This window comes from Saccostrea cucullata, unplaced genomic scaffold (assembly GCF_032062105.1).
Source record: "Saccostrea cucullata isolate Sc308-1 unplaced genomic scaffold, CSIRO_AGI_Scuc_v1 ctg1396, whole genome shotgun sequence".
Classification (NCBI taxonomy): domain Eukaryota; kingdom Metazoa; phylum Mollusca; class Bivalvia; order Ostreida; family Ostreidae; genus Saccostrea; species Saccostrea cuccullata.
In genome coordinates, this window is record NW_026919687.1 from 27,057 (window position 1) to 39,627 (window position 12,571).

The window sequence follows — 12,571 nt, forward strand, 5'->3', positions numbered from 1 at the left end:
GTATTGTTATGATGATCAATGGTGCCTCTTTCAAAATTCTGAATGTCATAGCACCTGGCTTAAAACATGAATCAAATTCAATAACTGGAAAGTTGTTGCATAATGCTCAGGTGACCTATAAGGCCCGTGGGCCTCTTGTTATTTTTAGTAGCCATGGCAACACCGTTCATCGAAATCCAAAATCGATATACAGAATTATGTACCTTAGTGTAGTCTACTTGTGTACTTAGTAATATTGAAATCAGTAGGAGGAGTACCATTTTGAAAAATTGTTTACAGACGGACGGACGGATGCATTACTATTGCATATTAAGGTCATACGCAACGTAGTTTGAACATTATTGGGTTCTTCCCTGGAGTTGAAGAGTTCCACTAAATGAAGGACCTGTGTGCAATACTTTCAATGTCTATATATGGATTTGTACAACTCTTCTAAAACAAATTTTGAAGAAAAAGAATCTGGAATTTATGTTTTGTAATTTTTGTACATTTTTCTTTGACAAATGCAAAAATTTTCATAATCTGATATCTTTTCAAAACCCCGGGTAACACATGCTGATTTATCAGTAGGTAAAGTACCTTGCGTATTGTCCTTAAGCTCTTCTAATCTCATAATCATATTATTCAATACTTATGCAGTGATTGATGAATTTTTGGGGGGTATACGAAGGTTGTTCGGAAAGTTCGTGGACTATCACCATAAAGAAGATGGGTGTATTTGGCGTGTAATCTGCAGGAATCATTTGTACGAAACATTTATGGTTTAAATGTCCATGATTTGGTTGGCGGAACATAGCTGGTCAGATTTTTTATAGCATCAGTCCACGAACTTTTCGAACAACCCTCATATATTAGATCAGAGGCATACGCCACTTTCGATATCATCATCTACGATACATCAACACCATGGAATCTCTTAAGATTCTTCACGCCTCACTGCTTTATTGTCACGGGTATTGACGTGGAATCATTATGGCGACCCGTGATCGTGCTGGTTATTTTGCATTACTTTTGTTTCCATTTTACTGCACTAACGTGTATCTGTGTTTCTTTGTATACTGCACTGACCTGTACAACTATAATTGTAAGTTGTGATATAAGTTTCTTTGGTATCATACTTTATGCATTAGACGAAGTATTACGTTATTATTGTCGCTACCGAGTGCTGTATAGCATGCGTCCGTCTACACCGGTGTCGACTAATTACACGGAACGGTGACAAAGTCTTGCCCTTTATATAGGGGTCTGCAAATATAGCGATTCTCCGAACAAAAATGGTGGACACGTTTATTTTACGAATCGTGTTCAGCTTTAATTTTGATGAAGATTGTCAGTCACGATTATATCTTGTTTTTGGACTTGACCTGATTTAAAGTAGATAAGATAAGGAAACTATATGTACTTTAACAAATAGCAATCAAGCTCACAGTTACTTTGGCTCCACTTAAAACTTTTCATGTTAAATGTTAACTCAACAGCCAATGCCAACACTTCAATATTCGGTGAAATAATTTCGTATACTTGTGAGTTCATTTAATTTCAACTTTCCCAATAATTGTTCTTGTTGAAATTGACACTTATGTTATAAACAAGGAAACATATCTAAACCCTTGTCGTCTAAATCCTGTTATATTAAAATTACTCATGTAAAATAAAGTTACAACTTACTGAAGTACCCAAAAACAAATGCTTTGTAAATGTTAAATGAACATTTAATTTTAGATTTAGGAGCCTTTTTAAAACTGAATGTAAGTATAAAATTAATTTTTTTTTTTTGTTTCTTTTTGTTTGATTTTTTTTTGTGGATTATTTTTTTTTAGTTTATTAAATGTTTACTTTTGAAAACATATTTATCAAAACCAATTATATCTATGCAGGCAGTTAGATGTGTAAAACATATTGTTATATGATTTCAAAAAATACTTATTTTTTTCTGCGCTTTAGAATATAGCATGTTTAAATATGCACAATGTTCACATGAAATTATTCTATGGAACTTTTTAAAACTCATATTGTCTTTTTCTTTACAAAAGGTGATTGGGCTTTTAAATAGGTGCTTGCTAAGAACTACGAACTCTAACTCTTGATTCCCGCCTACATTTTGCACCCATTAAATTCAATATTAATGGCAATTTGGTCATTAAATCTTTGTTTAATACATTTATAGTTTTAATTCCAGCGGTTGATAGTAAATTATCATTAATTCCAGCTCTTAAAAAAAGGGGGTAGACGATATTTTCTGGTGAAATCGAACTTTTAAGAATCACCATATTTTGAAATAGTCTTAAATATGATAAAATGTATCTCATATCTTTTCTTATGTTTTACGCTAATAAATAAAACATATATAAATTAATAATATACAATTATTTAGTTGTAAATAATTTTAAAAGTTGTGAAAAATCAGCATTTTTTTCGTTTTTTGTCTATAAACATATGTTCCCCCCCCCCCCGTGAAACACAAAAAGCTTTGGCATAAATTTGTAAAATGACAGTTCATATTACCTGTAAAAAGGAATTTTTGTTTCACGGGGGGGGGGGGGGAAGATGTTTTAAAAATATTTTCCGTTTTCCGTTGATTTCTATAGTGAAAAACACAAGTTTTACCAAAATTATAGAGTTATCTCTCTTTGGTATCCCAAATAAGTAACGTTTTATGACAATTCATATAAATATCTAATAAAAATTTTGAAAATCATTTGAATATGTTAACTTTTGAGAATTGACTTAGAGGTAGGCGGGAGAACAATACTATCGTTCGTTGTTCTTTATTGTGCTCGAAAATATATCGGTTATATTGACATACATATATCTATTAAAAGATTTACGTAAAATAGAATTGCTTCATGAGAACAATCATATTAAATAAACTATGACTAATATATTAAGACAAAAATATCCAGGTCAACAACACAAAAAACTGAAACGTGGTGCATAATGGCGGAAGGCAGGTATAGGCAGGTAAACATGTTTTTATTTTCATAAATTTTTCCTTGATTTAGATTATAAACGTTAAGTTTTGTTGTTAATTAACTGTTATCAATGAATTGTTATCAAAGTTATAGAAGAATCCACAATAAATTATTAACGTGTAATCTTTGTAATTGTGAGAATCCAAAATAAATATTGGTATAAATTAATATACTTACAGAATTATGAAAATGAATATCACCAGCTGGACGACAAAAATTCATATGTTGAACTGGTAATTTATATTGACAATAGTCTTATTTTTACAATTGAAATAATATGTGCACTATTAAAGAACAACGTAAGTAATTTTAAACTTTTCTAAAAAAAAAAAAAAAAAAAAAAAAAAAAAAACCCTTAAAAGAAAAAGACAACAAATGCATGAATTACGGTATTTTATTACAAATTGGAATAAAATAGTTTTTTGTTAAAATGTTAATAAGTGATAAATGTAAAACAACAAACACGATAAAGAAACAAGAGAAAGTTTCGAAATTTAATGAGCAAAATTAGAATAGTAAACATGTTTGTATATACTATAGGATCAAAAACATGTTCGTATATACTATAAGATCAAAAACATGAACATTCAGCGATTGTATTTGGTTCCTGTTTAAATCCAAAAGCCATGAAATTCACAAATTTTGAAAGAGGCACCATTGCTTATCAAAGGGAAACGAGGAAAACGTAATGACTTCGATTTCCTTTTTCATGTAGATCCCGAATTTGGAAACAGATTTCGAAGAGGTAGAAGCAATAACACATCATAATACATCGAGGATTTGTTTAAAAACAGTTGTCATCTCCGTCTTCTCTGTCGCAGTCGTCGGCTTTTTAACGATGACAGTTTTATATATTCAGGAAAGAAGTAAACGGCAAAATGAAAATGACGGTAAATTTTATACTTTCAAAATACTGTATTTAATGCATTTGTATCATTTCATGTCATTTCTTTTCGTATTTCAAGGTGAAGGCAAAACCAGATGGCTTCCTTAAGATTTCTTTTCATACCACTACGCTCCACATTCATGTAAACCCTTTACTGAATAGACTGACTTTGACGGAATAAACATTCGGGCCGTACAATGAGGATACTAAGTTTAACATCGATAAGCCACTCTAATTAACCAATCAGAGCGAATAAAATAGAAAATGCAGGGAAATATTGAAAGTAGGTTAAAATCTCAATTTTTTTACTTCAAAGCAGAGACAAGTCATGCCCTTGTTTATCTAATAGTTTAATTATTAACTGGTTTTTTATTCTGTTAATCTTTCATGAAAACTTTGATAAGGTCAATCAGAGAGAGCATCCTATAGTCAGTCTATTTCCTCAAATGCTTTTGTAGATCTGGATTAGAAACCCCTAATTTAGGAAGATGGCTGATGGGAAAAAAGTATGAGTTTAAGAGAGTAAGATTGCACTTGCAAATTGACATTTAACCACATTGGCACAAGACATGTTTGTCGAGTGTCCATTTGCACTTTTCCCGAGTATCATATACATGTACGGCTTTGTAAAATTTCCTACTTCAATTTTGTGATTCAAGAGTATTGAAATTTTGCGAAGAGCGCTGACTTTTACAGTCCACAACTTATTTTTACACTTTGACAATATACGGAAATTCTTTTGCAGTAAAAAATAATCCAGCTCAACGTTGAATTTTACTAATATAGAAAGTTTTCGACCTGCCAAAATTTAGCAAAAGTTACCTTCCGTTGGCCGCCATATCGGAGGTCGACTAGGTGATTTTCCCTCTCTGTCTTACCATGTTTGAGAGGTTGCAGCAGAAATATTTGGTGGAGAATCTTTATTACATTTTTTTCAAATAAAGGAAGCTTCCAAAAATTTATATACTTCTGGAAAAAAAGAGCAAATATGAAAATTAAAAATTGAATGAACAATATAGGAATATGAGCATTTGGACTTCCAATATGGCGACCAACGAAAAAAATTACTCTTGCTAAGTCGAAAACTATCTTTACCGAGCTGAAATAAGCACACACAAGTTGTCCATAAAGAATCCGAAAACAATCTTGCCCTAAATTGCGCCTGACACATTTAATACATTGATTTTGCTGGGTGAAAAAACTATTTTAAAAATAGATTAATCAAATGAAGCCATGAACAACGTTATTTTTCTGACATGTAGGTACACTGTAGTTTTTTTTTTTTTAAAGATGAGTTGACAAACAACTTTTTTTACTCAAGATATTTTCTTAAATTCATTGAAATTTCTATGAAAGCCTTTTTAACAAGTTAAACATTTTTATTTCTATATCTATCCCAAGGGGAAACTGTTGGTCAGAACCAGAAAACAGTGGTTTGCCCTAATGAACCCTTTAAAGGAATGAATTATTCTACAGCAGGAAAAACAGGTACCGGGTACTTCAAGGAGTTTAAAAAATATTTTGTATTGTTTATTTACCGACTTTGATATTTATATGTTGTTCGTTATCTCCATATATCCTTCTTATATTTATTTTAATGTTTTGAAAAGCTTTTTTATGCCCCGAATGGAAAGATCCGGAGGGGTATTTTTTGTCCTGTCTGTATGTTTGTTTGTTGTCAACTGTAACCGATCCCATAACTATTGCGCTGTCGAGGGTAAGTGTCTTTAACTTCAGACAGTCTTCGTCCAACTCTAGATTTTTGTAACCATCACGGGCATAGTATTTCACAAACGCATCTTGTTAAATTATGCTAACGTGTTTAACATTTTTATCATTCGGTTTATAGGAATTCAGGGACGCCAGTTTTTGGTCTGTGTTACTGACAATCTCAGCATGGCAAGTGACCAAACCAAAACCATATATATTTTATCGGATGGAGATTTTGAGTTTAAATTAATTTCAAAGTTTTCTACACAGCTCTTCAATGAAGTTGTTACACCAAGGATAAATGTTAGGGAAATTAGCGTTACAAGTGCGATTTCACTCTCAGATTTCAAAATCGAAGAAAAAGCACTGCAGATCGAGACTTCTAGAGACGTGTTCGTTATCATCATTGACAATTATATACATACTTCTGATAGCACTAGCACTTTACCAATTAAATCAACATCAAATTCATACGTCATTTCTACACCCAGGGCGTTTAGCAAAACAACAGGTCCACAATTTGCAATAGCCTCCCGAAGGAACAGTACTACAATCAAAATACACTTTCAGTTTGATCCCGATTTGCCAAAGAAAGTAAATGGAATAACGTACCAAAATGGCAGTGTAATGCATCTCGTCTTACATGAGCTTGAAACATATGAAATATACCATAGAGTCGACATGTCAGGAACCTTTATTGAATCAACATATCCAATCGCAGTATTTTCTGGAAGTTACTGTACTGAAATAGGTTTTAAAAACAGCACTGATTTTGGATCTTGCAGTAAGCTTGTAAACAACTTCCACCTATTGAAAGGCTGGATAAAATGTATATAGTCCCGCCTAACTATAACAGAATGAGAACAATCCTGAAAATTGTGTCACCTTTCCAAACCCGACTTACATATTAGATTGGAAATAAACAAACGGAGAAAATACTTCACCCGAGAGGATATTTTGAAATAACTTTTTCTGATAAAGAAGTCGTCGTCATAGACTCAGAAAAGCCGGTTTTGGTTACCAGCTTTGCCACTGGGTCTAGCGAAACGGGTAACCCTTACATGATTACTGTACCAGGAATTCGACAATATACAAATAAATATCGAGTTATGGTTCCTGGAGGTTTCAGAGAAAGATACGTCGCTATAATAGTTGAGGAAAAATCACTAATCAATTTGATGCTAAACGAAACAAAAATCATTCATTACTTGAATGACGGAAAATTCTATACAACCGTAACATTCTGGAATATTAACTTTGTCGTTGTTGTTTTACAGGTACAGGGAGGTTTTTAAGAGTTGAATCGACAAACAATGCGGCGTCCGGGTTAATCGTATATGATCATACAAAAAGAGATGAACAGGGGTTTGCAGGGAAAGAAGTTTTGCCGGACATGTGTGTGTCCCCTCCAACAAATAATTCCATTTCTTTTTCCTCCTTTCATTTTTTTCGAATGTGGAACCATTGTCCGGAAAGAATATCGGTACATACCCTCTTATTTCACCATTGAAGTTTTGTGTGTTTAGCTCACCTGTCCGTCCGTCTGTAAACTTTTGACATTTTCACCTTCTCAAGAACCACTGGGACAATTTTAACTAAACGTGGTACAAAGCATCTTTGGGTAACGGGGAGTTTAAATTGCTAAAATGAAAGGCCAAGTCCCCTTACTAAGGTAGATAATCAAGAAAAGACAAATATAGGATGGGGCCATTAAAAAATATCTTCTCAAGAACCACTGGGCCAGAAAATCTCAAACTTATATGGAAGTATCCTGGGTAGTGCAACTTCGAAATTGATAAATCATGACGTCCAGGGGTAATGTGGTGTCACAATAGGGAATCCATGTTTTACATAGAAATATTTAGGAAAAATCTTTAAAAATCTTCTCAAGAACCACTTTGCCAGGAAAGCTGACATTTATATGGAAGCATCCTGGAATAGTGTATATTTTATATGTTTAAAATCATGACCCCATGGGGTAGGTCGGGGCAACAATAGGGAATCCAAATTTTACATAGGAAAATCCTTAAAAATCTTCTCAAGAACCACAGGGCCAGATAAGCTGACACCTATGTGGAAGGATAATGGGGTAGTGTAGAATCTAATGTATAAAAATCGTGACAGTGGAGGGGTTAGGGGGCCGCAATAGGTATAACAAGAGGGAACTCGGGTAAAGAATCGCATCACCAAAGTTACTAAGGTGAGCGATGTGGCCCATTGGCCTCTTCTTTTTCATTTAACACCGAGTAAAGCGCTGTATGTTCCTTACTTTGATGTGTTAATTTGAAGACAAAAAACTTTTATTATTGGTTGGCATGACTGTATATACAAGTATGTACGAAATTAAAATTTAATTAATTTATTTAATAATATTAGATGTGCATGCATGTGTATAATCAATTATCTTTGTACTCAAGAAATGGAGAGAAAATGTTGCTTAAATTTAAATTCAAAGACAAAAGAAAATAAAGTTTTGCTTCCTGTAATTAAATCAATTAAGCGAGAACTCTCGTGAGGTGAGACTGTATCGATGCAACTTACACATATGCCTAGGTCACATATTAGTCGATTGTCAGCGATACAATTTTTCTCGTACTGCTCGCGTAAAAAAATGATCGGCCAACACAGGTATCGGACGATATAAAGAGGTCTTTAGTCCGTCTGTCCGACCGTCTGTCTGTAAACTTTTCGACTTCTTCTCAAAAATCGCTGGGCCAATTTCAACCAAACTTACCACAAAGCATTCTTGGGTGAAGGGGATTCAAGTTTGTTCAAATGAAGGGCCAGGCTCTCATTCAAGGGGAGATAATTGGGAATTAATAAAATTTGTTGGCATGATTTAAGAATCTTCTTCTCAAGACCCACTGTGTAAGGAAAGCTGAAACTTATATGGAAGCATCCTGGGGTAGTGTAGATTCAAATTTTTTTTCAAATCATGACCCCCGGGGGTAGGCAGGGGCCACAATGGCTGACCAAAGTTTTAATAGAAATGTATAGGAAAATTCTTTAAAAATTTTCTTCTCATGTACCACTGTGCCAGGAAAGATGAAACTTATATGGAAGTATCCTCAGATAGTGTTGATTCAAGTTTGTTCAAATCATGACCCCCGGGGGTAGGGCGGGGCCGAAATGGCCGACTAATGTTTTACATAGAAGTAGATATAGGAAAAACCACTATGCCACAAAAGCTGAAACTTATATGGAATCATCCTCAGGTAGTGTAGAGTCAAGTTTGTTCAAATCATGACCCTCGGGGGGTAGGGCGGGCCAAAATGGCCGATCAAAGTTATACATAGAAATATATTGGAAATTTTTTTTTTAAATCTTCTTCTTAAGAATAGTAAAGCCATACTTGATCATATTTATATGGAAGCATTAAGGGTTGTTTAGATTCATGCTTGTTCAGATCATGACCCCAAGGGGTAGGGCGGGGCCACAGTGGACGACCAAAGTTTTACGTAAAAATATATTGGAAAATTCTTTAAAAAATCTTTTTCTCAAGAATAGTAGAATCATAATTGATCATATTTGGAAGCATCCTCAGGTAGTGTAGATTCAAGTTCGTTCAAATCATGACCTCCAGGGGTAGGGCGGAACCAAAATGGCCATCCAAATTTTTGCATAGAAATATATAGGAAAATTTTAAAAAATTTCTTCTCAAGAATAGCAAAGCCATGATTGGTCATTGGACTACTTTTGGATTAAAACTTTTCAATAATAAACCAAATTTCTACTTTTCTTAGCCACAGTGCTCAGGTGAGCGATGTGGCCCATGGGCCTCTTATTTAAATATAATAATTAGTTATGCCCTCCATTGATCTTATGTTAAACAAATGACTGTATTGTAAAAAATGCTTGAAAACCAGTTCCCATTTGGTGCTGCAGCTTTGTTATTTTTTACTTCCTTAAAACACTAAAAGACATTGTTTGATGAATATTGTCAATTATTAATGACGAAAATAACAACTAAATACAAATAAACTACCTTACCTACTAGGGAGATCCCAGACAAACGTACAGAGACTTATTGAGCACCTAATATCACAATGGCAGCGGGATCTCCCTAAAGTCTAAGCAAGACATGATTATCATTGCTGAATGTTCATTTATAAGATGGGAGATCACCAGGTAACATATATACATGTACAACAATGGCAGGGGGATCTCCCTGTGATATGAAAAATCAAAACAATGTAAAAATTAAGGTGGCATATACAAAAAATTTTTTTAATCATTAGTATGCTATAACATTATGTAATGACAGAAAAAGAAAACATACACGCATTAAAACAAGACAGAATATTTACATTTACTTTGACCCATTAATAACAACTAAAGTTGACTGAAAATGTATTAGGATATGCCATAGATTGAACATATATATATATGTTTTAAAAATGTATTAGGATATGCCATAGATTGAACATATATATGTATGTTTCGTAAGGTCGTTCTTTATCTGTGGTGAAATATATTACAGCTTATCTCCAAGATGTGAATATTTTCCTTTTTCTAATGAACCCTTAAAATAATCGCCAGTATATTATTTTTTTTTTAAAGTCTATAGTTTAAAGGCAGTAATTAAAAATGGAAAATTCAGTCATTCAGTTGAAATCCACTGCAACACAATTTCTTGCATTTTTTTTCTATGTTGAAGAATGATGGCCAAATATATGAACCGGTAGTTCTTTTTAATTATATAAATACTTGCAAGTTTATATATTTCTTCAGAAATAAAAGTTCCCTCCTGGTGTATTTTCTTCTCAATTAAGACTGAATCTCTTCTTCAGTTATATATATATTTTTTAATTTTATTTTCTGCTTTCACTTTCTCATTTCGTTTAACTTTTTTTAGAAGGATTTTTGGCAATTATTTTTATATTTTTCTTATGATTTATTAAATTGAAGTTTTAATGATCTTAGAAAAATCTGCTTGGCTTATTGCATCAATAGGTCAGGTGTGCAAACTTCCTTGCCTGTAACTTGTTGTAGAGCGCTTGTTGCAGACATCTGTGCTAGTGTCAACTACTAATTTGTCCACTAATAAAATTTATTCCGTCTGTTACAAACATGATAAAGACATTGCGGGACGACAAAGGATGCTTACTCCTTCATAGTTTCTGATATTAGATGTGCTTAGTTTTAGAGGCCTATGTTTCCCGTGGTCCTGGTTTTTATTAATTTAATGGGATTTTGAGCATGATAGCTGCGCTGCTTCTTTTCTGCTTATTGCATTAGAACTTATTTGTTCAAAACTACTTTGTTGTCATCCTTTCTAGCTTGTCGCTTAGCAAAGGCATTAGCAGCATGAATCTTAGCTAATCGCTTATTAGTATTTTGTTTAAAATCCCTGACTTAATTGTACCGAGTGATTAAGTCTGCTGTATAGAACTTGTTTCCAATTATAAAATCTGTATTATAAATACATGCAGGAGCTTAGAGTTATCCGTTTTATCAGGATACGAACCGGCGGGGTATCACAGGTAGAAATCTCTCGTGTACGGTAAACTACACAACATCAAACACTGTGCTTTTTAAATTGAAATTGTGAGCAGTGGATCCTATGAAATTCATGTATATTTTATTTTAATTGTAGATAGAGTTCAAAGGTTACAATGGTATAGTGCAAATTATGAGGCAACAGAGAGAAAAAATCGCAGAGGACATGATTTCTCTGGAAATCAAAGAATACAACATGAGGTAGATTGATTGATTGAATATTATTTTTATTTACGCCGAGTCGGCAATTTTTCAGACATGAGGTAGAGAAATTACTTTTGAAATCGATTTCAATCAACCTACTATAGTTTCGTGTTTTTTGCTACGATAATGATGATGGGAATTAAAATCGCTGGCAGTGAAGAGGACCCTGATGATGTTATGTCATGTCCAAATAGGTTTGAGACGATTACTCTGAAATTAGACACAGGGAACGCTTAGTAAAGATAGTCGTGTTGCATATTTTATTTTAAAAAAATAAAGTAAATCAGGAATTAAGGACATTGCGACCGTTTTGAAGAATCTTTGTACTTGCAAAGTCTTACTTCCCTTCGTAATATTCAGCATGAGAAGTGCATAAATTATAAGGTGTACTGATTTGTCTCTATAATTGAAGGTTGTTTATTGCATAATATTGCATTTCCAATTAATCTTTAATATAAAATTTAGGGGGAAAACAAAGACCTTACCAAGTTCTTTGGGACATTTTACACGTTTCTAGATATAGGCATTGTATAGTAAATAAATATCAATATTTTCAACAGTTAAACTCATCTAGCACCTTTAAGTCTTCCCTAAGAAAAGAAATGCCTATACTTGACTATAGTTTTTCATTAAAAAGTCATGTATTACTTAGGATGAATCCTCAGCATTGGTCAACTTATTTTCATCTTTAACTAGAAAAAGATGTCACTGTTTTTATCTATGTAACAAAGAAGCTTTATGATAAACGTGATGACTTCAATTTTTCAGTCATCAAGAAAACGGTGCGGTTTGGGTTTTATTATGCCTTAAAATTTTATTGCTAAAAGAGTTATGAAACTGGCTTTAACAAGAGTTGAGTAGATGAATATGATAAGTAAAATCATTTTAAAAAAAAAATATGGCACCAAAGAGGACCGTTCTTGAAATAAGACTATATGTAGGTTTTGGGCACGAAAAAATCCACCCATTGCTCAATGGCCCCGAGTGAGGAGTTGAGGTATACGTTTTCAGCTCTCAACCGACAAATGTTGGCGTCTCTACATGAGTGAAGAAATCTCGAGAGGGATGTCAGACAACATACAAACAAACAAAAACAAACACTTATACTAAATGTTTTTTAATGGAAGAAATATATAAAGGACAATTGAACCGACATTTGTGCAGGCCTTTTAAAAGTAAACGTATAATTTTAAACAGACGATTAAACACAGTATTTTAGTCTTACAAAGACCAACGAAGGCTTGCATTACTGTGGAAATAATTGTCTTGGTGATAGATGTAAATTGAGTTGAAAAAATCG

General features: G+C 33.3%; 1 protein-coding gene and 1 long non-coding RNA gene across 2 annotated transcripts; both read left to right on the forward strand.

Annotated features, from left to right (window-relative positions):
• Nucleotides 1–1,583: 1,583 nt before the first annotated feature.
• Nucleotides 1,584–3,900, forward strand: LOC134236016 (uncharacterized). The gene is made up of 4 exons (XR_009985519.1): nucleotides 1,584–1,748; nucleotides 2,904–2,961; nucleotides 3,152–3,205; nucleotides 3,688–3,900. It is a non-coding gene; the product is annotated as an uncharacterized LOC134236016 (long non-coding RNA).
• Nucleotides 3,901–5,263: 1,363 nt separating this feature from the next.
• Nucleotides 5,264–6,871, forward strand: LOC134236000 (IgGFc-binding protein-like). Its single transcript, XM_062718176.1, has 2 exons — nucleotides 5,264–5,346; nucleotides 5,708–6,871. The coding sequence occupies exons 1-2, from the start codon at nucleotides 5,319–5,321 to the stop codon at nucleotides 6,403–6,405; spliced, it is 726 nt and encodes a 241-aa protein (XP_062574160.1). The 5' UTR covers nucleotides 5,264–5,318; the 3' UTR covers nucleotides 6,406–6,871.
• The last annotated feature ends 5,700 nt before the right edge of the window (nucleotides 6,872–12,571 follow it).